We start from the raw sequence: 25251 nt of genomic DNA on the forward strand, positions 1-25251 counted from the left end.
CACCTTAGTTATTTTCTGCACACACATACGCACAGGCGCACGTTCTCTCCACACACATACATAGCATACAAATGAGTGTCGCCAAGCCGCGGCGGATAGGCTTATATGTAAGCATACAGCGAAGCGTGTTTGTGAATGGCACCAAATTCAGCAAAAAGCAGAAACAGCAAAGAGTAAAATTCCTCCATGCCTTGTAGCAATTGGGCGACCTCTTGGGGCGGGGGTCGGCAGGAACGGTGTACCGTGGCCTGAATTGGCGGACAGGCGAGGTGGTGGCAGTGAAGCAGTTCCACATTGACGGGTTTGCATCGACGTCGGACGCGGAGGGGGCATTGAAGGAGATAGACATGCTGAAGAGCCTGCGACACGCCAACATAGTGAAGTACGTCGGGTACGAGCAGTCGGAGAACGAGCTGAGCATCGTGCTGGAATACTGCGAGGGCGGGTCATTGCAGCACCTACTGCGCAAGTTCGGGAAGCTGCCGGAGAACCTGGTGGGGGTTTATGTGGCACAGATTCTGTCTGGGCTGATATACTTGCATGACAATGCGGTGGTGCACCGGGACATCAAGCCGGCGAACCTGCTGACGACCAAGGAGGGGAAGGTGAAGCTGGCGGACTTTGGCGTGGCGCGGTTCCACAACGGCAATGCGACGGTGGTTGGGTCGCCGTACTGGATTGCGCCAGAGGTCATTCAGCTGAACGGGGCGACGGCCGCGTCGGATATCTGGAGCCTGGGGTGCACGATCATCCAGCTAGTGGACGGCAAGGCACCGTACGAGGACCTACCGCCCATCAGCGCAATCTTCAAAATCGGCAACGACGAGCACCCGCCGTACCCGTCCAACATCTCGCAGGCAAGTATTGTGCTGAGTGGGGTTTTGTGTTACTGGCTGATAAAGAGGTGTGAGTCGGGTTTGTTATGTATTGAGCAAAAGGCACAATTGGGAGATCTACCCAGGCTGCATGCATTGATGTATTGCGTAGCTTATGCGACAACAACAGCGGGGTGAGCAGAACAAACGAAAACACGTTTTGCGTCCCCTCCACTCCGTCGCCATTGGTATTGTGGCAAAGGGGGAGTCTGCGGGCAGATATCCTGGCTTTATGTTGCTCATGGGGTCGGTGTGGGGAGACCCGTTGAGTAGATCGCAGCAGCCAATGAGCCTGGATGTGTAGAAAGAGAAAAAAGCAGATCATTTTTTACGATAGCCCGGGGAATAGGCGGCTAAATTGCGAGAGAATTTATCCTTGTAGCCGTTGCAGGATTTCTTGTCGAAATGCCTTAATCGGGCGCCCGACGGACGGTCGTCGGCACGGGAGCTGGCCAACCACCAGTGGATCCGGTGGTGCCAGGACATGATGAAGATGGACGGGGACTACGAGTCGAATGTAAAGTACATTTCCGACTGGCACGTAGCCCTGGCAAAGTCGTCGCCGCGGGATGCACTGCGGCATGGGTCGCAGGGGATGGCGGCCAGACAGATGAGCAGCACGCCGCTGGGGACCGGGTCGACATACTATGCGCCGTATATGGCCGAGAGTGCAGCGCAGCGCACAGTGTCGTCTATAGCAAAGTACGAGGAGAACAGCGACGACGACTGGGACAATGCGTTTGAGAACCTGGACGACCTGCAGTTCAAGCGGCGGCCCAAGATCCCGGCATACATAGCAGACAGCACGGCGGCAAATCCAATCGCTGCTGCAGAGATAGTGCGGCAGCATGCGCTGAGCTTTACGTCGGATATGCAGGGGGAGGAGGCAATACCGCCGGTGGCCGAGCGGTCGGTGACGCACCCGCGCACTGGGCAGCAGACAGGCAGTCACGTACCAGCGCGAGCGCACACCAGTCCGCCATCGCCCAACATGCGCAAGCGGCGGACGCAGACGCACAGCCAGGACGCGATTGAGGTGCCTGGGACACCGGAGGAGGACGAAGACGAGGAGCACGTGCCTGTGGAGGGTGAATATGGGGGAACAGCGGCAGGGCGGCGTAACTCGACGTCAACAACACAGCGCGCAGCCAAGCGACCGTCGCTGGGGCTAGTGCAGCGGCGGATGTCGACGGTGGATACGGGGCGGCGGGGGGTGGGCGAGGGCACACGCGGGCGCACGTACAGCTCGCTGTCGCTGGAGACAGCGGATCTGTCAGGTGACCAGTCGGCGTCAGTGGATCGACAGAGTGCGGTCCGACAGCCGGAACTGGACCGGATCTACGAGAACAAGACGGTGGAGCACGGGCTGCAGCGCGAGGCGGAGCTGAAGTGGATCCGTGAGGTGGCGGGCATCATCAACGAGTTCCAGCTGGTGCTGGCAGAGGACACGGTGGTGCAGCGGTGCCGCAGCCTGAATGCGCTGCTGCGCGAGGGCCACGGGGTGGTGGTGGGCAGCGCCGACTGGCACCTGCGGTATGTGGTGGAGGCGATCAGCCAGTACCGAGCGAACTCGCAGGTGGTGCGGCACCTGTTGCAGGTGGTGCTGCGGCTGCACCAGGCCAACAAGCGCAGCCTGCGGACTCTGTGCTTGCACGGGCTGCTGCCGCTGGTGCTGCCGATTCTGCAGATGCGGGCACAGCAGGGCGTGCCGAGCTTCACTGCAGACCACGAGCTGCGCGGCGAGGCGCTGCGTGTGGCAGACCGTGTGTGTCGCGACAAGGACGCGTTGGTGACGCACGCGTTTCTGGCGTGCGGCGGCGTGACGGCGCTGAGCGATGCGCTGGATGCACTGGCCGACGTGGACGTGGATGTCGGGTGGGCGCAGGTGGTGCGGGTGCTGACGGTGCTGGTGGGGCTAGTCAGCGATGACTCTCCTGCGCGAGGGCCTGGCGCCCAACGACATCCCCGACATGCTGCTGCACGCGCGCGTCCACGTGGCTCTGGGACGTGTTGTGGGCAAGTACGGCGCTGCGTGCGTGTCGCCAGCATCGTCACTCTCGTCTGCGTCGAATATATCGGATGCGGTGGCCGACCGGCAGCACCTGAACACGCGCGGGGTGCTGGCGGTGGCGAGCCGGCTGCTGTACCGGCTTCGTGACGCTGGGGGACTCGCTGGAGGTGCCGCTGTGCGAATCGCCGGTGCTGCGCAATGTGCTGCAGTACCTGGTGCGGTACCAGAAGCAGGACATTGTGTTTGTGCTGCATGCAGTGCGGCGGCTGTCCAAGAACCCAAACTGCCTGGACGCATTGGACAAGGCTGGGATTTTCGCCACCAGCGCAGCGCTTCTGGAGACGCCAGCGCGCAGCCTGTACTACGACAACATCATCGCGACGCTGGCGCGGCTATGCACGATTTCGCTGGCGCGGCTGACCAAAATGGCCACGCAGTACCCGGAGCTGGTGCGGCAGACGATCGAGTACGCCGGGTCGCGCAACTCGCGCACAGCGACCACATACGGGCGGCGGCTGATTGTCGAGCTGGCAGGCGGCGGGCGCGAGTGCTGCCGGGTGCTCAGGGAGGCCAATGCCGTGGAGCTGGTCGTCAAGCTGATTTCGCGCGAGAAGTGGTGTGCACCGGCCATCCGCGCGCTGGGCGAGTGGACCAAGACCGCCCCCGACGACATCCTGCCGCTGGTCACCAGCACACACACCAGCGGGGTGTGGGCGGACCTGGTGGGCCCGCTGCTGTGCCTGTCGGCCAGCTCGCCGACGCTGGACGTCTATGCCAGCGCCTTCCTGGCCTTCATGCAGCTGCGCCCGGCGCCGTTCACGCAGGCCTGTCTGGCCAGCACTTGGGACCCGCAGTCGGCTGGCGTGTGGGGCCGCCTGATGGACCGCTATTTGCAGTGCAGCGGCCTGAAGCGCAGCGACCGCGTGGCACGCCTGGCGGATGCCTTCGGCCACGTGCGCCTCACCAGCTCCGGCACCACCAACCCCGAGGCCGTGGCCGCCAACCACCTGTCGCCCACCACGCGCCTGACCTTCCTGCACGTGCTGCATCTGCTCACAACCCACCTGAGCATCCGGGCGCTGGACCTGGTGCCGCGCGCCCGCGCCTACCGCGACGAGATCCTGGTGGTCAGCCATGCCGACCAGGCGCTGCCAGTACGCAATGCTGCGCGTGAGCTGGCTGCTGTGCTGGAGGACAAGACCGCTTGAATTTTTTCTATTACCTGTCAAATAAAGACTGCTACTCAGCTCGCAGTGAACGCCGCAATGCCGGTGATGGCCCGTCCCAGCGTCAGCAGGTGGATGTCGCCGGTGCCCTCGTACGTGTTGGTGACCTCGAGGTTGTTGAGGTGGCGGATGATGTGGAACTCGTCGACGATGCCGTTGCCGCCCAGGATCTCGCGCATCTGCCGGCTGATGTCGAAGCGCCTTGACGCACGAGTTGCGCTTAATCAGCGAGATCATCTCGACTGCCAGCTGGTCCTTCCTCGATCAGCCGGCCCACGCGCAAGCACGCCTGCTGCGCCAGCGCAATCTCGCTATGCGCTGCTGCCAGCTTCGCCTGCACCAGCTGGAACCGCGCCAGCGGCACGCCAAACTGCTTGCGGTCGAGCGCGTAGTTGCGGGCCACCGTCAGACACGCCTCGGCCGCACCCAGCACGCCCCACGCGATGCCGTAGCGCGCCTTGTTCAGGCAGCTGAACGGGCCCTTCAGCCCCGAAACCTCAGGCAGCATGTTCTCCACCGGCACCTCGACGTCGTCCATCTGGATCATGCCGGTAATTGACGCCCGCAGCGCCATCTTGCCGTCAATCACCGGCGTGCTCAGCCCCTTCATTGAGCGCTCGAGAATGAACCCGCGGATCTTGCCGTTCTCCTCCTGGTTCTTGGCCCACACAATAAACACGTCGGCGAATTGGCGAGTTGGTGATCCACATTTTGCTGCCCGACAGCCGGTACACCGAGCCGTCGCGCTTCGCCACCGTCTCCATGCCCGCCGGGTCGCTGCCGTGGTTCGGCTCCGTCAGGCCAAACGCCCCGATCAGCTCGCCCGACGCCAGCTTCGGCAGATATTTCTCCTTCTGCATCTCCGACCCAAATTCATTGATTGGGTGCATCACCAGAGACGACTGCACGCTCATGGCCGACCGGTATCCCGAGTCCACGCGCTCCACCTCGCGCGCCGTCAGACCGTACGCTACGTGCGATACCCCGGCGCACCCGTATCCGTCGATGGTCGAGCCAAGGAACCCCATCTCGCCCATCTTCCCGCATGATGTTCTTGTCGAACGTCTCCGTGCGCGTCGCCGTGATCACCCGCGGCAGAAGCCGCTCCTGCGCGTAGCTGTGTGCCGAGTCGCGCACCAGCTTCTCGTCCTCCGTCAGCTGCGAGTCAAGCAGCAGCGGGTCTTCCCAGTTGTACTTTGCAAACTTGCTTGCGTACATGCGGGTCTGCATCGGCAGACGCAGCGGCGATGCGGCCACGCGCTGCAGCAGGGTGCGGGAGAGTGCCATTTTTTGGTTGAAGTGTAAAAGTATCGGTCGTATATATGCTATAAGAAGTGTGGTCTAGCGAAGGAGAAGAACAACGCCATGGGAAAAAATGCCCCCCCTATTTATGCTACTGTGCCTGTATGCACGGCGGGGCTGATACAGGGAAGGGCAGGACCGCTAAGGATAGGGGGCTGCTCCTGTGTGTGCACGGGGACAGCGCGGAACCGGGCAGTGCCACTCATCCGTGTGAGCGGATTGCCAGTCGTTCGCACGCCGCAGATGCTGCCGGCTCAAATATTACCCACCACGTCATGTGTTGTTGGACCGGTTACGGCTGGACTCCCGAAGCAGGAACGAGATCCACTGGTCGCTGAACGAGTCCTTGGTCTCGCCCGGCGACTGCGGCGACTGCGGCGTACTGCGATGACGGACGGCGGCGGGCGCCCGTCGCCCAGCCTTGCGGATCAGCCCGACCTTCTCCTGCTGCTCCTCCTGAGAACTGCAGGATGCTGGACATCAGCTGCAGGATTTCGAACCGCTTCGAGTCGCCATACGGCAGCCCCAGGAACCCAACCACCAGATTCGTGATCACGCGCTTGTCCAGGTTAAAGTCGTTGCTCTCCTCGCGCAGCCGCCGCATGCTCTCGTCCTAGATGCTCCTTCAGCACCACCGTCTCGATGCCGCAGCTTCTCCACCAGCGCCGCCTGCTCGGTGATCTTCTGCTGGCTCTGCTCTGCCGTCGCCCCGCTCAGCTCAATTCGCCGGAGCCGCAGCTCGGCCTGCTCTGCTCGAGCCACTGCCGCCCGCACCTGCTGCGCTCCTGCACGTACCTCCTCGCGCAGCTTCTCCACTGCCACGTCCACGTCTGCGTCGCGTGCTGCCTGCAGGTCCTCCAGCGCGCCTTGCAGGTTCGTGATCGTCACCAAATGCAGCTCGCGCTCCTCCGCCCACTGCCCCTCCGTGTTCAGCGCCCGGTTTAGCTCCGTCTGTAGCTGCTCCACTCGTGCCTCCAGCTGTGCGCGCTCCTCGCCCTCCGCAGCCATCCGCGCCTCAGCTGCCGCTAGCTGCCCCGCCTGCTCCTGCCGCCCGCTGCTCGGCCGACTCTGCCTGCGCTGACAAGTCACTGGACGCCCGCTCACTCGCCTCCTGGCTGTCCCACAGCGCCTGCTTCGTTGCTGCCAGCTGTGCATTCGCCTGCTGCAGTGCCCCCTCCAGCTCCTTTGCCTTTGCTATTGCCGGCTGCCTCTTGCCTGCGCCAGCTCTGCGCGCAGCCGCTTGACCTGCTCCGAGTCTGCACTCATCTTGGCCTTGAGCCCGTCCTTCATCTTGCCGATCCGCCCTAGCAGCTCGTCGTAGTCGCGCCCCAGCTCTTCGCGCGCCCCTACCGCCTCTGCTGCCTCCGCCCGTGCCGCTGCCAGGTCGTCGGCCTGCGCTGCGTGTGCGCTGCGGAGCCGCTCAATTGCGCCTGCGGAATCGTCTCAGGCACTCCCGCTAGTTCCTCCGAGCTGTTCTCAAGCGCCCGCACGACCGCCGCCTCGATCTCCGCCTGCGCATGCACCCTGTCCTCGAGCTCTGCCTTTGCATCTGCCTTCGCATCTGCCTCAACCTGCAGCTTTCGATATCTGCTCAGTCCAGCTCCTTAACACGCGCATCATCACCCTGTGTGCTTGTGCACTGTCCTCCCAGTGCTGCCGCACCTGCTCCAGAATCTGCGGACTGCCCTCATCCACTGCCACACCAACTGCTGTGGCCAGTTCCAGCGCCGCCGCCTTCCACTGCTCATCACCGCCGTCTGTTTGTGTTTCGGCAAGCTGGTGCTCCAGCTGTTCGGTCCTTTGCTGTCTGCTCTGCGGCCTTGGCGACTGCCTGGTCGCGCTCCTCCAGTGCTGCGTGGAGCTGCTGTTTGGAATCGGCGAGCTGCTGTGCATTCTGCGCATTCTTCTCCTCGAGCTCCTGCTGTGCGGTCTTTAGCTGCGCCTCGCTTTCATTGAACTTCTCCACCTGCTCTGTAAGCGTGTCGTTCTCCGTTGCCAGCCGCTTCAAGTGGTCGCCGGCCTTGCGCAGCTGCCGCTGTAGCGTTTCTACGCGCTTCTGTAGCTCATCTGCCGACACCATCGAGTCATAAAAAGTGTTAAAAAAGTGTTGTGCCCAGAGCAAAGAAAAGGAAAGCGTTGGGTGTATTTAAAGGAACAGGAATTAAAACAACGGATTTATATCAGGGTCCACTCTAGCATTCGTTCAGCTCAAAGCCAGCGCCCGGTGACGGTGTAAATGAAGTTCAGGTAGTTCAGCACGTGTGTGTAGAAGGCAAAGCCTCCGGTCACAGCACACGTAGCTTCGCCGTGCGCACCGCCGCCGTTGCTCATGACGCCTGCAAAGTACGGCCTGTTGCCATCGTATGCAATCAGCGGACTGCCCGAATCACCGCTGCACGGCCCGTTGTCGGGAACCAGCGCATTCTCAATGCAGATGCGCGGCCCGTTGCTGTTATCGAAACGTGCTGTGCAGGTACGTCTCGACCTGGTACTTGCATGGGGCCAGGATTGCCAACCTTGATGACGACCTCCTTCAGCTCCGGTGATACGCTGTAGTAGTCCGTGTAGTTGGTCATGCCCCAGCCGATGGACCTGACTGGCATGCCTGGGTACAGCCAGCCCCTGTATACGGGCAGTGCACATGCCTTGACCCCGTCCAGCGGTATATCTGGGACTTGGATGATGCCAATGTCGTTCTCGAACCGCGACGGGTTGTACTGCGGGTGCAAAAACACATTAGTGGCCGTCTGGAATGTCTGCTGCTCAGACACATTGCTGCCGTAGCCGGCCGTGATGTTCTGTGGAGAGTTGACGGTACCTGTAGCCCCCACCAGGCAATGCCCAGCAGTCAAAATGTGGTTCTTGGTGATGATTGTGCCAGCACAAGTGTAAGTGCGACCGCCAATGTCGAGCTTAATCACTGACGCAAACTTGTACTTGCCAGCTGCCGCAATATTGCCACCGATGATGCGCTTTGACAGCTGCGGAGTATCCAGGCTCGTTGCGCTGGGGTAGGCCAAAGGCGGTGGCGACGAGGCAGGTTCCGAAGAGCGTAGAGAGTTTCATTGCCGAATATAGCTTGGGGGAAGAGGTAGTTGCTAGGCGTCTATGGACTGTTGTTTGATAATCTCTGCTCCTCATGCCCAACACCCAGTCCTTATATACCGCCTTGAACCAACTTCTCCATGGCTAGAGCTGTTTCACAGCAAAATAATCTAGTAAAAATTGCCCGAGGTAGGATCGCCTTCCTCTTCGTTTCCTGCAGGAATATGGAATCTTTGCATTTAACGCAAGGAGTGTGGTGGAGAAAGGAGCACTTTTGCAAGGATCGTTCCGAATTGCCTTTGTAGAGGGAATCCTTTTGTAAAGAGAAAATCCCGGTGCTTGGTTTTTATCCGCAGCTGTGTGGCTCGGGGATGTGCATTCATAGGTGTGGCTGGTAGGCTGTCAGTGCGCCAGCTATCCTTATTAACGGAGTTTGTATTTTGCCTCATTTCAGCTCCAAGCGTGCCTACAAGAGCCGGACCAATGGGTTTCCTGTTGCCAACACACTTGCCTGCTCCCTCACGAAAACACTACAAATCTGCGTATACGGAAAACTACCCATGTCACTTTGCGGCTCCCGTAGGCATGGGGTGAAAATAGGGGCCTCACTACCCGCACTATCGCCTATGCACAAAACCTGCCGCTGTCGCTGATCCTCAAGGACACCTTTAGCTACCAAAGAAAGTGATGCTCGCTGGATGTGGGAATCTCAAAATCAGAGACTGCCTAGCATTGCTTCCCACCACCATTTTTCCTACCCCTGATTTGGATCCTTTTTTCAGATGCTATCAGACTCTAGCGAATGCTCAGTAATGCCTGCCAGCTGCAGTCCCTATGCAGGACGCTTGAGGTTGGTCACAACCTTTGCGCAGGACGGATGCTACTGAACTGCTGGCACACCAGACTTGGCAAGAGCCTGGGGCAATGGCGCACCTTTACAAAGCTTTTAGGGACACAGCAATTTGAATTCCATGTGGGATTTTGCTTTTCGCAAAACATCTTTGTAAAGTCATATTTGTATGCAGCAAATGTCTTTTTGTTTTTGGCGTGCAAGGCTCTTCCTCTACTCTTCTTGTTATCACATCTACATGCTCGTTTGCGAACAGCATGTGACAACAAGAGCCATGATCTGTGAATGTCTTGGACTCCAACAGGCTGCTACAGCAGACCGAGGCATGACCGTCAGTCTGCGAAATAATATAAAATAGCCGCAAGTTACGTTGCCATTACCATCAGTAAACTTGGGGCTATGCCATTAGATACTTTGGTCCAACACTCTGTCGCATATCATTAGCATGCATAATCACAGCCAAACAGGTTTAGTCATCCCATTAACCTGCCACATTAACAAAACGCAGAGTTTACTCGGAAGCTTACGTAGAGCCATCGGTCCTTGCTTCTGATGAATGGTCCATACTTTTGGATATTCGCATAAAAGTCAGACCCTACCGTCATTGGGACCAAGACCCGCTACTAAAGATACCAGCAGCATGTGTCTTTCCATCAGTGGTAACGTACAAGAGGAGACCCAATGTCACCATAGCATGGGTCCTGTTGCCCACCAACTTACTGTCGTCCAACGCAGATGAGAGCATCATTGCTAGAGGTAAATTTATCCGTTCATATACTGCTGGTCAAAGGTTTTGCATGTGTTATCGTCCGTCCAATATAAACGCTAGGCCTCCTTCAGGTCCTGTGAGGTGGCAGTGGGCTCGACTGTCATAGGTTGTGCCCCAGCCTATCGCGGTCGCCGAATCACCTGAACTGAACCGGCCCCGAGTACATCCCATCTGTCAGCCGCACTACTACTGTCCAGCGTCATCTTGGAAACCTTGATGAGACTGACATTGTTCTCAAGAGCGGCCATGTCGAAGCTTGGAGTGCTTAATGAAGCTAAGCGCATTCACGATTGTCTGCGAGCCGATACTGCTGCCTCTGTAACCGACATTAAGGGATGAAGGAGAATGCGGGTTGTCGCTATCATCGTAAATGCATGCGGCGGCAGTGAGGATGAATTCATCGGAGAGGATGATGCCACCACAATGGATAGTATTTTTTCGATGAAATGAGGAAAATGGCAGCAGCAAAGTTGTACGTGTCAGGGTGTCACCGTACTTCCTCCGACGATGCGTTTGTGTAGTTGCCGAGGTTGGTTCTGGACCGCTGCTGGGGTAGGGCATGCCAAGAGCGGCTGCGACAAGAGAGTATCCAAAGGCGATTGAAAGCTTCATGTCCTGGCGTAGCAAAATGGTGGTTAAGGGTAAGGCGAGTAACGGGAGTTAAGGTAATTGGTAGGGATCTGTTCGAATGCTAGGTGTCTGGTGTTTCCTTGGTAGCAGAGCTCCCTCTTAGGGATTCTGCCAATAGCACCACGATGCTTGGCCTTGGTCCATAACTGGATCAACTAGGGTGTGCTGCTTGGAACTCTATCCCCTGTCCTTAAGCGAATGTCTGCAGCCATATCTGTCCAACACTGTACACCACATGGACAACGCGCATTTGGACTTTATAATGGAACACATATTTGTGAATATCACATTAGATGGAGTATGATATAGCTGAAGAGTCGCTTGGCAGAACTATTATTTCAGAGCCATAGTCCAGTAACATCATGGATGAAAGATACGTAGTTTTTGGTGTGCATATAAAAGTCAAACTCGCCTGGTTGGCCGCACGTGATAGCCACCATCTGCAGCTCCGCCATTGCTGTACACGCCAGCAAAGTATGGTTTGCCATGCATATTTACGAGCAGAGCGCCGCCGGAATCACCTTTACACGGTCCGTTTCCTGGAGACAGCGAAGCTTCAAGGCAGATACGTGGCCCATTGCTTGAGTCAAAGGTGCTGTTCAGGTACTTCTTGACATGCGACTTGCACGACTTTGTGTTTCCGATTTTGACAACGGCCTCCTTGATTCCCTGGCGACTGGCTGGTTATGTCTGTGTAGTTGGTCAACCCCCATCCAATCGCTGTAGTTTCCATTCCCTGGATAGAGACTCCCCTTGTACAGCGGTACCGTGGATGCGCTGACGCCGTCTACTGGCAGATCTGGAACCTGAATAATAGCGATATCATTCTCGAACTTGGAAATGTCGTACTGCGGATGCAAAAACAGTTTGGTTGCCTGCACCAGGGTCTGCTTTTTGTACTCGCTGCTGCCGTATCCGATATAGATATTTTCAGGAGTGTTGATCTGATTGGTGATGTCGTCGACAATACAGTGTCCAGCAGTCACAACAAAGTTCTTGGAAATGATGGTGCTGCCACACATACCAGTCCCAGTGCTGATAAATCTCTTTACAATGGAGGCAAACTTGTACTTGCCAGCCGGTGCTACACCACCACCGACGATGCGCTTGGAGAGGTGATGGTGTGGATCTTGATTAGCGCTGCTCTGTGGCAGCCCTAAGGAGTTGGTAGCTAGACCGATTCCAAAAACAGTGGCAACAAGGAACTTCATGGCTGATTGTAGTGAAAAATTAGGCGTCCAAAAAAAGTAGGTATTAGTGGCTGAATTATTGCGTGTAGACCATTGCTGTTTGGTCCTCCACCCCGTCCTTGGCCAAAGTGTGCTGCTTATATATTATTGAGTGCGCCCCAAGCCTGGACTTGTAGTGTCTTGCATGTATGGCAAATCATTTTCGTTGAGACAAATAAAGCCGAATGTAGATTTACCACAACCACTGTGGCAAAAAGAAAAAGAACCGTTCACGAGGCGTTCCTACATGTCTTTTGCAGAAAAGCACGGCCAGTTGCTTCGCCTTTCCACAAAGACTGACCCAGCAAAGATGGGCGCGTGGTGATGGGCAACGGATCGACATTGTGGCTAGCAATGGGCAAGCGCGCGAGGTACCTGGTAGCGGAGTTTGTAATCGGCTAATTTCGGGCTAAAACGTGTGGGGCAGCTCAAAAAAGGAACTCTTTGAGCTCTTTCTCATGCAAAGCATAATGCCGCACGAGCATGCCACCAGTATGTATTTCTCAAAAGCTGTGTTCGTAGCCAGAGTGCTACTGCTGCTTTTCAATTACAATGCGCCATGTGCTTGGAGGCGCCTATCCAGCCAACATGATCTCTTGGGCTCCTTAGCTGGGCTTGCACATTACCCAATCCATTTATTTCTTCAATTGCTGACAGTACAATTAGCCATTCTCAAATGCGCCATTACTCACTAGTTCTCCGTTTCCGACCGCAATTTAAGCACGGTTTTCATTAGTTCTAGCCAATACACATTATTTGGTATTTCAGCGAAGATGGAGTTACAGAGAGAGCGAATGGCATTGATGGGCCAGTGTTGGGAGATGATTTTTCGACATCTTTTACGAATGGCTATGTAGACGTAATGGTATGTAAAGAGGCTAACGGATATATGGTTTGCTCTATTATTGCAATTGGTATCTTGCATAAAAAGTAAGGCTGGTTATTAGCACTAGGTTTAGAACCAGGCGCCCGGTGACACTATAAATGAAGGAAAGATAGCTGCTGGTATTCATATAAAAGTCAAATCCGCCAGCATCACCACATGAAAAGGTGCCCTCTGAACTTCCACCATTGCTATCAACACCAGCAAAATACGGCTTGCCATTTACGAAAGCAACAAGAGCACTTCCTGAGTCTCCAGAGCATGTGCCATTGCCTAGCGTTAGCGAGCGCTCGATGCAGATGCGGGGCCCGTTGCTTGAATAGAACGTATCGTGCAAGTACTTCTTGACATGGGTCTTGCATGGGTCGATGCTGCCAATCTTGACTTCAGTCTTCCTTGAGCGGATACGACGGGACTGCGAGGGTCTGTCGCATGTTGGTCAGGCCCCATCCGATTGCCGTAGCAGACATTCCAGGGAAGAGGGAGCCTTTGTACACCGGGATTGCGGCCACACTGACTCCATCAAGCGGCAGATCTGGGAGCTCCAGGACGGCAATATCGTTCTTCAAACCGGTTCGAGTTGTACTGGGAGTGCACAAATACTTTGCACGACGGAACCAGGGTCTGCGAGATATACACGTTGTTTCCATAACCAACATAGGTGTTCTTGGGAATTGCACGCTCGCCAGTTGGCAGTTCGAACAACACAGTGGGCAGCGGTAACGACGTGGTTCCTGGAGATAATAGTGCCGCCGCATTTTGACAGGCTGCCATCAGAATATACAGTCTTGATAATCGATGCAAACGGGTACTTGTTGACAGGCGCTACGTTGCCACCGACAATGCGCTTGGCTAGCCGTATGTTGGGTATCTTTATCCAAACCGGGTTGCGGGATGCCAAGAGCAGTGGCTGCAAGAGTAATCCCGAAAGCGACCAGAAAACTTCATAATTTGGACTATCAAGTGATTGGGAAGAGGAAATGCGAGAATCAAAATATTGCTGGCAGAATAACACCGGATGCCGCTTGCCTTCCTCCGCCGCAGGTCATCCAGTTTATATATCACTGAAGCCACTCTTAGCACTTCACTGGGCTATCTTCATTTGCGTGGAGGGGTGATTACTCCTTTGCAAAAACAGCAGCTAGAAAGACAACTCTGAACATGAATCGGAAAACTTTCTGCTCAGCCTCCTTTTACCGATGTTCAAATTCATGGACTTGATTACAGAAAAAGCTTCATATAGTGTCATTCATCCCCGACAGCATTTTGCTAGGTTCGCTTTTGGCCTAGGCTGTGAGCCCTACTGCTGCAGCCGATGCGTTGAGTCAATGCACAAGGCACTCTGGGACAAAATTGCATATCGTTAACCCGTGCATTGCATGCTAGATGTGGATTTTGTGCAAAATATCATGTATAGCCTAAATACTATCCAGCCTGCAGGTATGAGCTGAGAGCAGCACTGCTTCTGTTGTTGTCGTTACTTTCAAGCTAGTTTTGCCCTTGCTGATTCTGCCCAAGACCTGCAAGCCAAGAGACCAGTGTATTATTCAGGAAGTACTCATCGTCGCACTTGCCATTCCATCTGCCTGTGATACTGCATACCTGGTTATCAACTTGGCTGTACATTCACTGTGGTTAGGAACTGCACTCCAGCTATCACTGGATGTGTAAATGTTGTCACTATGCTTTCACAAAAAGGTTAGCAGCTGGTTAGTGTATTGGGCAAAAACAGGCGGTTGTATCGGTACTACGTGTCTTGTCAACATCAGCAGCCCTATAATCTAGGCTGTACATTGGTGCAAGGAGTTGTGCATCTTGGGCACTACCAGACAGTGGCCAATGTCAGCACTAGGGCGACCATCCAGTCGATGTCCCCTGATCCTCCTCGATCAAAAAATAGAATCATATGCAAGCGAAATGAGAGATGTACACCGAGAGCTTGCCCGCAAGTCTTGGATAAAATGGCCATTGATGCACACAGCATTGGTAAAAATAGGTGAGCGTGCAACCCAGATGACCATCATCGGGCATTTGATTGCCTAAACTGCTTTCAGCCTGAGCATCTCTCATCGGAATAGTAACAGTATGCCTTTATTCTAAAAAAAAATGGATGGAATAATAGGCCTAGAGAGCGACCAAATATTTTTATGATGCTAATCGAATGTGCGGACAACGCTTTCACAGCACAATTCCCCGAGATATGCGTCTCCGAGTGCGAAGATGTGTGGCCGCATGCAGCCATCTGGTTAATAAGGCATGCTAAACACAGTGCACCGTCAGTAGGCGCAGACCAATATAAAAACCCAGCTGCCGGCCTCGACACAGCAGCATTGAAACAGTAGAGCTACACGCCCAATTCCTTCTCTGTTACTACAACTCTGGATCCTTCTGTCCTTTGCAAGCTAACCATGAAGTTTTCGTCTGCCATCGCCACTCTCTGCGTCATTCTTGGTACCGGTCGCCGTTGTCCAGGCTGTCCCTGCTAATGCCAAGAACCACAACAAGGATTACGAGAAGTGCGTTGCCGAGCACGGCACTGGCCACTGGCCGTATCCTGGCGAGGGCAACTGCCACAACGTTGGCTACTGCGAGTGCAAGCCCGACGGCTTCCATCATCTGCGTCTGCTGAGTCCGACAAGATAGACATCCCCTCAAACAGTTAGCAATTTTTGCCAATAAAGAGATTGGTTCGGCATCCCATGCTATGTAGCAAGGCAAATGTGTTTCAGGAGCCCCTGGGCTTAGCATCAGCCTTGGGCTGATTCTTCAATTGGGATCTGTGCACAGTGGAGATGCCAGCATGCAGGTATAGTCTGCATTCGAGGGAGTTGGGCGCGCATTCGTCATGGCAGACGGGGAGCAAAGAGCTGAACTCGCACAGTATCTATTAATACCCGCAGGACCACTCTCTGTGACGGCCAATTGTCCAAGCGCGTTCTAAAAATTGCCGGCCCTGCCGTGTCACGCCAGTGAAGTAACGCTCCATTTTGCTGTTTCCCACCTGCAGCCGGTATGCAGGGGGTATCGCCTGTGTCTCCAGGCATCGTAATCCTTGCGTGGCTCAGAGCAATGCGCTGCTTCGCTGAATTCCCCTGTTGCCCTACAATGCAATGGCTGCAGAGCGCCATGCACAATACAGTAGCAGAGGGTCGGGAGGGTGTAGTGGCTCCCCATCTCCAGCTAGGCAGAGGCGCATTGGCGGTGGTGGAGCTTGTAAAAATAGAGTGGTCACACCACAATCCAAAAATACCGCAGCGCCGTCCCTCATTTTACGTTTCTTCTCACCCTCTTGCTGAGAGAAGTAGGATAATGGCCACTCTTGTCGTGTGTTGGGTGGCGGAGACCTCGTCCGGCGTTGTTTATTCGCGGTGTCGATCCCAAGAATAAAGAGTGCGGACAGACAGAATAGCCTTGTCTCCAACAAATATTGCCTGGACAGAATGTCTCTGCGGAAGACGTCTCGGCATCGCATGACTGACACCCGGCACAAAAAATTTACTGCGTAGACAACGCGCCAAAATGCGTATAAAAGCTGTAGGCTGGCGTTCCTGGACGAGGTATGTAAAGTATTCCCAACATCCATTGGACTCCTCTTCAGTACTATTCTTCTCTTCTCGCTGCTACTATACCCATCCTTCGTTTACCATGAAGTTCTCGTCAGCCATTGCCACTATCAGCGTCATTCTCGGCGCATCAGCCCTCGTCCAGGCCATGCCGGCATACGAGTGGAGCAAGTATGAGAGCTACGACCAGTGCGTCAAGGCGCACGACGGCAAGGTCTCGTGGCCGTACCCCGGACCTGGCGACTGCCACAACGTCGGAACCTGCGAGTGCCTGCCTGGAGGCAACGTCGGCTGCATCTGCTAGGCCGCTGCACGCGCTGTACCATGTCTGATCTGTATCGATTCATGACACTGTAAACTCTATCCTGTATACTTCCTTTCCTAACTACGCAGTTCCTTAAAGTTATAGCATTCTTTGTTTCTTTTCTCTATCCGATCATAATAAAAACGCTTTCTTGATAGATCTAGCTGAATCCTGGTGGTTCGTTTGCGGAAAGAACATCGGTCATGCCGCCGATGGTGTCCATGAAGGCCACCATGATAATGCGCTGGCCTTTGGTGATAGCAATCCCAGCGTGGTTCAGGTTTGCGTCGTGTACCCACGCGTCGCCGGGCTGCTGCTTGACATGCAGATCAAAGTCAGTGAACAGCGTGCCGCCGCCCTCGAATTCGCTTGGGTCATTCAGCAGCAGGGTCAGCGAGGCCAGACATCCATCTCTGTGTACCGCCAGCTCGCGCTGATGGTTGGCATCGTACCCGATAATGAAGATGTCCCGGAACTCCCAGTACCGTTCTGAAATCTGGGTGTGCTTCTCAAGCGCAGGGAACAGAACTACTCTGAGCCTTTCTGTCAACCAGCCGCCAATAGGCAGATTTCTGACGGGAATGTCGCGGGTTGGGACGGTGCTGTGCCGGCCATGTGTCCAGTCATTAGCTGCAACATGCGCAGCCACAGCATCCAAAATCTCAGTGCGCTCCGATTTTGAAAATGCCTCGCCAAGGTTTATTGGCACCTGTCCATTTAGAGTGTCTGGTTTACCACGGCCTGCTCTGGACATGCGGTAGCGTAGCCGCTGGAAGTCGAGGTCATCGGTGTTGCCGCTCTCGACTCGCTCGGCCTGCTGCTGTTGCCGGTGGCTCTGCAGTGTATCGAGCTGCGCCTGCTCCTCAGCTGTGACTTCGCTGAACAGATCGAATTGGTCGTCAGCCGCCATTCGTTTGCTGGGGTGCGTGCTGAGAGTGTATGCGATCCAAAAAGCTAACAATGCGCAGTAGCATTCTCGCGATTAAAATCTGGGGTTTTGTCCAGCCGATTCTTGCTCCCCTGACCCTGCGTTGTGGGCTGTCACGTGCCAATATCTATGTGAGCTTATCCAATGAAAAATTTTCAGTGGCCGTGGGCGCAGGTTCGAAGCTCATCAGCCGCCTTCCATCCTTTGAATTTTTCTCTTTTTACGCTGAAGCTCTTTTTTTTTTTTTTTTTCTAAATCGCGACTATACGCTATCCTAACGCAATTACGAACGTAACCGCCATTCGTGCTTTCAGCGACACTTACACACGCACACCGCACAGTCTAGCTGACAAGAAGGTAGAGTTTCAGAGAGATATCTGTTGTGTTAGAGCCAAAACTGTGGTCTCAGCTGCAAAAAAGTTAAACTTGCGCTTTGGGCTTGCGCTTAGGCGACTTCTGCTCAATGGACGTGATACTCGAGACCGTCAAACGTGAGATCACGCTCGACTGCACGCGGGGCTCATCGCTCGATCGCGTGTGGTCGTTTGTGGAAAAGGCGCAGCGCGAGATGGCCGAGGACAGCGGGGTGCCGGCCGACAACATGGTAGTTAGCGACCAGATGAAAGAGTATCTGTGGCCGTATATCAGCAGCCTGGACGGGCTGACATTCATCAACGGCCAGAGCGAGCACATCTTCGACCCCGCCGACGACGAGAAGCGCAAGGAGTTCCAGGCACTGACCTTCGCCCAGGTCGCATCGCAGTTTGCGGACATTGCACTCCGAGCGAGTGATGCCGAGATCAACCGCGAGCTGCTTGGGCGCCCGGAGGGAGTTCCGAGGGTGATGAATTCGCCCAAATCGTTCAAGGTCCTGGAGCTGGTTGCACGGGCACGCGAAATGGGCGTGACGCAGATAACAGTGAGCACGGAGCTCGGACTGGATCCGCGGTCGTCGTTCCACTTCATCAAGGTGCTGGAAGCGGAGGGCATGGTGGCCAAGTACACGGCGTACGAGGAAGGGCTGAACACCAACCTGATCATCCTTCGTCGGTACGTGACAGTGCATGAGAAGCTGATCAGCAATCTGCCGGCCGTCTTGGGGACGGCTAAGAAGCCAAAGAAAGAAAGCAAAACTAGGAACCATATCACGATTGTCGACGGGGTCCCAGTGAAGAAGAAGCTGCCGAATCCTGGCTACGAACGGGCGCCGGAGGAAATGGTCTCTAACCTTGTCCGATTCAAGCTGCGCAACCGCATCTCCGATATACTGGAGCAGAGCGAGAGCGGATCCATGGTCGAGATGGACTTGCTAGAGGCTGTCGGGCTGGACTTTTACGACAGGCGGCACCGCAAATACTTCCACCGAGTGATTGGAGCCATGGCCGATATAGGGTGCCTGGAGCGCGTGCGCATGCGGGTCCAGAGCGACCTGCTCGACGAGGAAATAAAAAACGCCGAGTACGAGATTCCCGACGAGCACCTCCCTCGCGTGCCAACCAGCATGGCAACGTACTGGGAGATCCCGACGACAGACGGAGGCAAGGTGCGCCAGAGAAAGCCCCAGGAGGATATCGATGCCGAGATGAAGGAGCGCGCCCGCATCAAGGCAGCCAAGGCAAAGCGAATGACTCTGATTCGGCAGAAGAAGGCGCGGCGGATGGGCTTGGAGCTCCGTCGCTGCGTGCGATTCATCAAGCCGTATGTCGATAAGCGCAAGGCGCGGGCCAGTGTCGGCGTGCCGTTGAAGCGGAGGCGCGAGCACGATAGGGCGGGCAGCACAGCAGTGCCAGCTGACGGACATACCAGCCAAGATGAAGACGAGAATGACGACGAGGATGAAGACGAGGATGCGGCGCTGGCAGTATCTCATGCATCTGACGAGAACGACGACGACGATGACGACGACGAGATGGCTGGCATTGAGGCGGTCAAGGAGCACGCGGATATCAAGCACCTGCTGTCGATGCCGCAAGTGAGAATGGGTATGCTGAGCGGGATGTCGCTCGAGAGCCAAGTGTTCCGGCTTGTAGCACTCGCGGGGCCCCAGGGCACAGTGGCCAAGGCAGTGCAGTTCATTCTTCGGGAACACAACTACAAGACCTTGGTGCGCGTGTTTGACCGGCTGGTCAAGTCGCCTATTGTCCTCGGCGATGGATCGCTTCCGGGAACATATGCGGTAGCTGGCAGCGCCAACGCCCCGACACAGATCCCAAAGACAGAGATGCTGATTACCAGTGTCGACGAGTTCCTGGGCCGTGAGCACCGGAAGCGCTACTTTGCCAACCCAGCGGCAACCAGCCTGATCTCGCAGCTCCTGGTTGATCTGGGGACCGAGGATAATGGCGCGCGACCGCAATCATTGGTATCTGCATCTGCAACAACCAGCACAGCTGGAAAGGATATGGCCAAAGGCAAAGACAGGGAGGCTGATGTAGAAGTCATGCCTGAAGAGCAAATTGAAGCCCCGACCACAAACGCTGACAGCCAGGTGTCTGCTAGCAAGGATCCAGTGGCACCAGCTCACTCTGGCTTGCATCTGTCAATGCCAGACCTTGTGAGGATAGCTGAAACGGAGTCCAAGTCCGTCAACGCGATTCTTCGACAGGAGTGTCTCATGGTGATGCTCAGGGACAAGGGAATCGTGTGCTGCACGAAATCCACCATTAAGGCGTGCCAGAACCGTGCGTCCCTGTACGTGCGCGAGCGCGAGGCGGCTGGAGAGATCACCTCGTCGGTTGCTGCATCCATGGTCAATTACAAGATGGACAAGCGCACGTTCCTGCGGACCATCACGACGCTGGCGTCCGAGCAGCGAGTGCACCACAGGGCTGTGGCTGCCAATCCGAACAAGAGCCGCAATCTGCCGATGCTGTCGCACCTAGCAATTGCCTGGGAGATCGATCCGAACGGGGAGCGTGTCGACGCGTTTATTGAGGCCTTGAAGGACAGTATGATCATCAACAGCGCTGGCTTGAAGCTGCGTCTGCCGCCACTGGTCGAAAACTCGGCGCTTGTGCAGCGCACGACCGGCTCAAAGGAGCGCGACCGCCGGTACATCGACGCCAAGCTAGGTGTGGCCAGGTTCCGCAGCACCGTCGCCACCACTCGTCGCAAGCGGTTCAAGCGTCTGGCAGCAGAGGTCGAGTCGGGTGTTGCTTATGACTCCAGGGATGACGGCGATGACGAGCCGCTCTACAAGCGCGCAAAGAGAGAGAACATGCGGGCTGGCCGGACAGGCAAGGACCCAGCGTGGGAGGAGGTCAAGCAGGAGATGGAGTACCTGGGCGGCGCTATGGTCCGGCTCCAGACACTTCACCAGTTCCTCATCAAGGAGCTGCCTCGCAGCATCGACAACATCCGCGTCTATCCCAACTACATCTTCCGCATACCGTATCTGCTGTATGCCCTGCCACTTCGCCTGCATATCCAGCTGTGCAAAGGCGCGTGGTATACGCATGCTGCAATTCGCTATGTGCGCTACGGCATCGTGCGGCCCGACCTTGACGACCCAGACATCTATGAAGGAAACCGAGGAGCAGAGGGAGACACGCCTGTCTGCCGCTGATGAAGACGAAGACGAACTGGTACCAGGCACGTCTGAGGAGATGGCGAGGCGACTGAACACGCCGATCGGCAAGCTGCCCCAGGATCTGATCGCTATGATCATGAGCAAGGTCAACCGGTCGCGTGTTCTGGTGCAGCGGATGCTCTACCAGATGTACATCCTGCAGCTGGTGCAGCCCATTCTGAGAGAGCCCGACCTGACAAGCGACCGAGAGCCAGCCGACGCTAAGGATGTGTTTAAGGATCCGCCGCTGCTGTCAAAGAACCAGAGCACGATTGGGTACCAGCTGATTGGCAAGGCCCGCGTGCTCAACCGCAAGGGCTACAGGTGCGCCGTGGAGACCGACAAGTTCTCTGGCAAGCCTGTGTCACAGGATCTGTCTGTAAACTACCTCAACGACAACGTGCACAACGTGCTTGATATGCTGGAGAACCTGCAGTACTGGGATGAGCTGCAGACTTCGTCGCAGTATGAGGGCGATGAAATCAGCGTATCCCATCCGCTGTTCAGGATCAACTCGCTGGTATGCTGGCGCAAGCAGTCGAAGCTGAATCGGTCGCAGATCGAAACGCTGGACAGGTTTGTCAACAACCTGGATCGCAGGGTGCCGCCCATGTTTGACCTGAAGCTGCTGAAGAGGGCAGCCAAGGAGGCCTGTGTCTCGCTGCCAGAAGCGCGCATGTACTTCCGCAAGGTCGAGGTCAGATTCAGGCGCAACATCCACATCAAACATCGGAAGAATTTCGAGGAGAGCCTGAAGAAGGACGCGTCAACCGTCGCAGCGCGTGAAATGAACAAGATCAACATGGCCAAGGGAACGCCGCCCCCACCGCTCAATGACCTGAGTCGGCCTCCGGCCATTCTTCCGCTGGCAGCACCGCCGCGTCGCCGCTGGTCGGCCGAGGACCAGCACCTGCTTATCCTTACGTTCGTTGTGGTTAAGTGCTATGCGCAGCGGCACAAGATGCCTGTGCTGCTGATGCCTGCACTCAAGGTGTTCCCCGACCGCTTTGATGTCAACAACCGCACCGAGCGGCTGCGTCACCAGTGGGGCAACATGATGCATCGGGACCATTACCGCAGCCTCAGCGAGTGTCTGATGACTCTCTGGCCGCATATCTTTGACGATGCGCTCAGCAAGGGTGAGCTGACAGACACTAGCAACCGTGAAAAGTGGGACATTGTCAAAGAGGTCTACTACCTGCACGATTTGCTGCAGAAGAATACGCTGCTGGAGATTCTGGAGCAGTACAAGGAGAAGCTGTACTACGACTATGTCGATGTTGCCGATGAGCAACAGCCGGATCTGTTCGAGTACTTGCAGAACATGGCGCGCACAGGTACCAGCAAGCTGGCTGAGCTGGCGCGGAGGGCGCAGGCTGACAACGAGCCGGGCCAGGAGCACTTGTCGGAAAAGCTCAAGAGCATGCTGAGGCAGAAGCATGCAAAGGAGAAGGTCAAGATCGTCAAGAGCCACCTGAAGTTTTTGCCCGAGACGCTTGAGGAGTTCAAGCTGCGGTACGTGATTGTCAGCAAGGATGCAAAGCCCACGGTCCTGGAGAGCGGGTTCAAGTATGAGTTCCCGGAGGACAGCCTCCGGCGCGGATCAAACATGCATAGCACCTTCCAGCAGCTGCGCATGGCGAAAAACACCATGTATACGATGCGCCAGGGCTGGTCGTGCCTGGCGGACGAGTCGAACCCAGTAACCACGCATCTCCAGCTCTCAGATGACGGCATGCCTGTCAAGGTGCCGGTTTCCGCATACACCCCAAGGCTGGTGTACATTGACATGATGCAGAGCATCTATCCGGTTGTGCGCATCCTGAATGCCAGGGTTCTGAGGCGGGCTTTCAATCAGCTGGTCTCCAACCCAGTGCTGGTCGTCGATGACACTGCAATCGACGAGATTGGCAGGCTATGCATGGATCGATACGTCTCTAGCACTCGCCTGCGGGCGATAATTACCAATCTGGTGCTGACGCCCAACGACGAGTACGACGAGTCCCTCGCCAACAAGCTCCTGCTGCCGGACAAGTACGTGTCGGAGCTGGTCATCAAGTATATCCAGCGCACCTTTACCATCACCAAGCTTGCGAGCAACGCAATGTCGGTCGGGCTAGCCAAGCTTGTCTTCAATAACGCCCCAGAGCCGATAACTTGGCCGTCCGAGACACAGGCGGAATCCAGTGTGGGCAGCACCGTCGTCGTGCATGAGACGTCGGGGGCTACCCGCGTTGGCGCTGCAGAAGCCCGGCCCGGAACGCACACAGCTGGTGAGGTGGACGATAGCCAGCCAGGGCAGGGCGGCATCGAGCGCAGGGCTCCTGGCCGCGGATTTGCCATCTCCGAACGATTCGCCACAGTTCTGAACGGAAATCTGCCTGCGAGCTTCCTCAAGGGGCCGCAGCAGCTGCCTGAGCTGTCGACGGCTGACCACCATTGGGCACCAGCGGACTCGGCGTACTCGCTGTCATTGTTTGCCCAAGGCCGGCTGTGGCTGCGGCCAGTATATTCGGCCAAACCCGACGCGCCGTTTGGTCCGATGGCAGGGTTCCAGCGCCGTCTAAATCTACACGTTGTCGACTTTGATTTACGCGCGTCGGATTGCCGAGGCATCTCCCATGGACGTCGATGGTGACCAGCAGCATGGGGGCAATCTTGCGCTGTCGCCAGAGATCCTGGAAAAGGTTCTCTCGGCGCTGGCCATGCTCGTGCATGAAACTGGCGCCATGGGTGTGGCCTTGGGCGAGCTGCAGAGCCTCATCAGCAGGATGTTTGAGAAAACGACCATGGATATGCCAGAGCACCTGCGGACCATTTTGCAGTCACGCTCTGCGCTCCAGACACTGGTTGGCATGCTGGTTAGCAGCAAGCGACTGGTGGTGGTGGGCTGCACCGACCAGCGGTATGTCTCGGAAAGATACTATCAGGCCCAGTGGATGACGACTGTCGGCGACCCGCCACTCAAACTCGTGCCGTATCTCGGCCAGAGCCTCAATGGCAGCGCCAACATGGCATTGCTCTTGAATATGGTGCGCACGCTGACAGGTCCAGATTCTCGAGCACCCCGGGATCTCGCAGACCAACCTGATGCGGCGTCATTTCGCGCCACATGTGGCGAAGGCCGAGATCCAGCGGTTCCTGGATATTCTGTGCTCTCACAAAATCATCGACAAGCGCGAATCAGAGGTGCCGGCCAACTCGGGTGTGTATATTACGACTTACAGGGCACGCCTCGACTACTACTCGAAGCTGCGGCAGCTGTCTCGGTCGCTGGGCGACCTGCTGCCTCTAGACTCTTGAACTTGTGTGTCTTTTTTGAATACCCAGCCCAGCAGCCTGGAGTTAATCTAGCTGGGGCTACTGTCTATTGCTTCTTGGAAGCAAGAAATAACGAAATGGTGGGGAGGGAGCGCTTTGCTTTCCTTCTGGGAACTGCAGAGCCAGCTCAACATTTGCCTACTTTCCTCCTCCCTCCCTCCTCCCCGTGAATGGACAATATATTTGCGACAAATTTTGTTGGGAAAGGTTTGCATTTTGTACCATCTATTTTTTTTTGCACACAGTAGCAGCATTTTGCGAAAGCGATCCGGATTTTTGCCACACGGGCGAGAGCTGAGAAGAATAGACGAGGCTGGCAAACCTGTCAATAGGCGCATGGCCGATTGTCCCAGTGTGTTCGTTTGGGCTGGCTGAATGAACAAGCCAAAAATATCTGCTGTGGCTTCAGAGTCCCCTCGTGAAGGACTTTTTGGCGGCCGTGGTGAGGGGATGAGAATGGCTGTGGTTCATATCGTTAAAAGCCAGCCGGAGTGGGGAGGGGAAACCGCGGCTGAATCCTATCAAAAATAACACATTTCGAAATTTTTCTCCAAACACCTCGTTCTCCGCTTTCTCATTTTCTCTCCCTCTACACATCTCTTTCGCCCCCTGGCTGTTTCACTTGAGGTATCCCATTGAATGGACGACCTTGCCAGTTTTTAGAGCGACCAGGCTGCCACCCATCTGTAAATTTCCTCGCCTATTCCTCACCTCTTTCTTCTCTTGCAAGGTCATTCTTGTCCAAGC

General features: G+C 55.9%; 10 protein-coding genes across 10 annotated transcripts; 4 read left to right on the forward strand and 6 right to left on the reverse strand.

The window, feature by feature from the left end:
* Window positions 1-71: 71 nt before the first annotated feature.
* Window positions 72-1420, forward strand: DL89DRAFT_274553 (Pkinase-domain-containing protein; the record flags this gene model as incomplete). The annotated part of the gene is made up of 4 exons (XM_040889200.1): window positions 72-107; window positions 198-866; window positions 1267-1346; window positions 1399-1420. 4 exons carry the CDS (start codon window positions 72-74, stop codon window positions 1418-1420), a joined length of 807 nt encoding a protein of 268 aa, XP_040745049.1.
* Window positions 1421-3912: 2492 nt separating this feature from the next.
* On the reverse strand, window positions 3913-5582 carry DL89DRAFT_266538 (glutaryl-CoA dehydrogenase). The gene is given in 5 exon segments (XM_040887113.1): window positions 3913-4291; window positions 4320-4367; window positions 4390-4770; window positions 4790-5149; window positions 5202-5582. 5 exon segments carry the CDS (start codon window positions 5397-5399, stop codon window positions 4130-4132), a joined length of 1149 nt encoding a protein of 382 aa, XP_040745050.1. The 5' UTR covers window positions 5400-5582; the 3' UTR covers window positions 3913-4129.
* On the reverse strand, window positions 5579-7543 carry DL89DRAFT_266539 (uncharacterized protein). Its single transcript, XM_040887114.1, has 9 exons — window positions 7243-7543; window positions 7026-7202; window positions 6866-6991; window positions 6660-6833; window positions 6497-6618; window positions 6075-6468; window positions 5915-6027; window positions 5807-5877; window positions 5579-5786 (listed from the first exon to the last, which is right to left on the reverse strand). Exons 1-9 carry the CDS (start codon window positions 7492-7494, stop codon window positions 5707-5709), a joined length of 1509 nt encoding a protein of 502 aa, XP_040745051.1. The 5' UTR covers window positions 7495-7543; the 3' UTR covers window positions 5579-5706.
* Window positions 7544-7622: 79 nt separating this feature from the next.
* Window positions 7623-8269, reverse strand: DL89DRAFT_222171 (trypsin-like serine protease; the record flags this gene model as incomplete). The annotated part of the gene is made up of 2 exons (XM_040884575.1): window positions 7623-7879; window positions 7900-8269. Coding segments are annotated over 2 exons (627 nt in total), but the record flags the coding sequence as incomplete, so codon positions are not given.
* Window positions 8270-10180: 1911 nt separating this feature from the next.
* DL89DRAFT_128093 (uncharacterized protein) lies at window positions 10181-10910 on the reverse strand. The gene has a single exon (XM_040883289.1). It carries the CDS (start codon window positions 10688-10690, stop codon window positions 10313-10315), a length of 378 nt encoding a protein of 125 aa, XP_040745053.1. The 5' UTR covers window positions 10691-10910; the 3' UTR covers window positions 10181-10312.
* Window position 10911: 1 nt separating this feature from the next.
* DL89DRAFT_128092 (trypsin-like serine protease) lies at window positions 10912-12023 on the reverse strand. Its single transcript, XM_040883288.1, has one exon. The coding sequence runs from the start codon at window positions 11917-11919 to the stop codon at window positions 11308-11310; it is 612 nt and encodes a 203-aa protein (XP_040745054.1). The 5' UTR covers window positions 11920-12023; the 3' UTR covers window positions 10912-11307.
* Window positions 12024-12910: 887 nt separating this feature from the next.
* On the forward strand, window positions 12911-13895 carry DL89DRAFT_128100 (uncharacterized protein). Its single transcript, XM_040883290.1, has one exon. It carries the CDS (start codon window positions 13189-13191, stop codon window positions 13768-13770), a length of 582 nt encoding a protein of 193 aa, XP_040745055.1. The 5' UTR covers window positions 12911-13188; the 3' UTR covers window positions 13771-13895.
* A 2358-nt stretch (window positions 13896-16253) lies between these two features.
* Window positions 16254-17105, forward strand: DL89DRAFT_266544 (uncharacterized protein). Its single transcript, XM_040887115.1, has one exon. The coding sequence runs from the start codon at window positions 16466-16468 to the stop codon at window positions 16685-16687; it is 222 nt and encodes a 73-aa protein (XP_040745056.1). The 5' UTR covers window positions 16254-16465; the 3' UTR covers window positions 16688-17105.
* On the reverse strand, window positions 16902-17309 carry DL89DRAFT_203439 (uncharacterized protein; the record flags this gene model as incomplete). Its single annotated transcript, XM_040884028.1, has 1 exon — window positions 16902-17309. A coding segment is annotated over one exon (408 nt), but the record flags the coding sequence as incomplete, so codon positions are not given.
* Window positions 17310-17855: 546 nt separating this feature from the next.
* On the forward strand, window positions 17856-24700 carry DL89DRAFT_266545 (uncharacterized protein). The gene is made up of 48 exons (XM_040887116.1): window positions 17856-17972; window positions 18065-18162; window positions 18184-18222; window positions 18244-18377; window positions 18405-18495; window positions 18529-18606; window positions 18631-18665; window positions 18696-18708; window positions 18730-18909; window positions 18931-18981; window positions 19018-19032; window positions 19057-19104; window positions 19135-19158; window positions 19180-19313; window positions 19344-19476; window positions 19498-19641; window positions 19663-21102; window positions 21140-21199; window positions 21221-21310; window positions 21332-21349; window positions 21371-21412; window positions 21443-21514; window positions 21542-21592; window positions 21620-21648; window positions 21670-21703; window positions 21728-21759; window positions 21784-21795; window positions 21820-21861; window positions 21886-21955; window positions 21980-22025; window positions 22056-22117; window positions 22145-22195; window positions 22229-22372; window positions 22400-22494; window positions 22528-22587; window positions 22615-22645; window positions 22676-22732; window positions 22754-22960; window positions 22982-23017; window positions 23042-23065; window positions 23090-23155; window positions 23177-23233; window positions 23273-23311; window positions 23333-23461; window positions 23486-23545; window positions 23582-23761; window positions 23796-24215; window positions 24238-24700. Exons 2-48 carry the CDS (start codon window positions 18079-18081, stop codon window positions 24484-24486), a joined length of 5208 nt encoding a protein of 1735 aa, XP_040745058.1. The 5' UTR covers window positions 17856-17972; window positions 18065-18078; the 3' UTR covers window positions 24487-24700.
* Window positions 24701-25251: the final 551 nt, after the last annotated feature.

The sequence above is a fragment of the Linderina pennispora genome, assembly GCF_002104995.1.
Source record: "Linderina pennispora strain ATCC 12442 chromosome Unknown DL89scaffold_4, whole genome shotgun sequence".
In the NCBI taxonomy this organism is placed as follows: Eukaryota; Fungi; Kickxellomycota; class Kickxellomycetes; order Kickxellales; family Kickxellaceae; genus Linderina; species Linderina pennispora.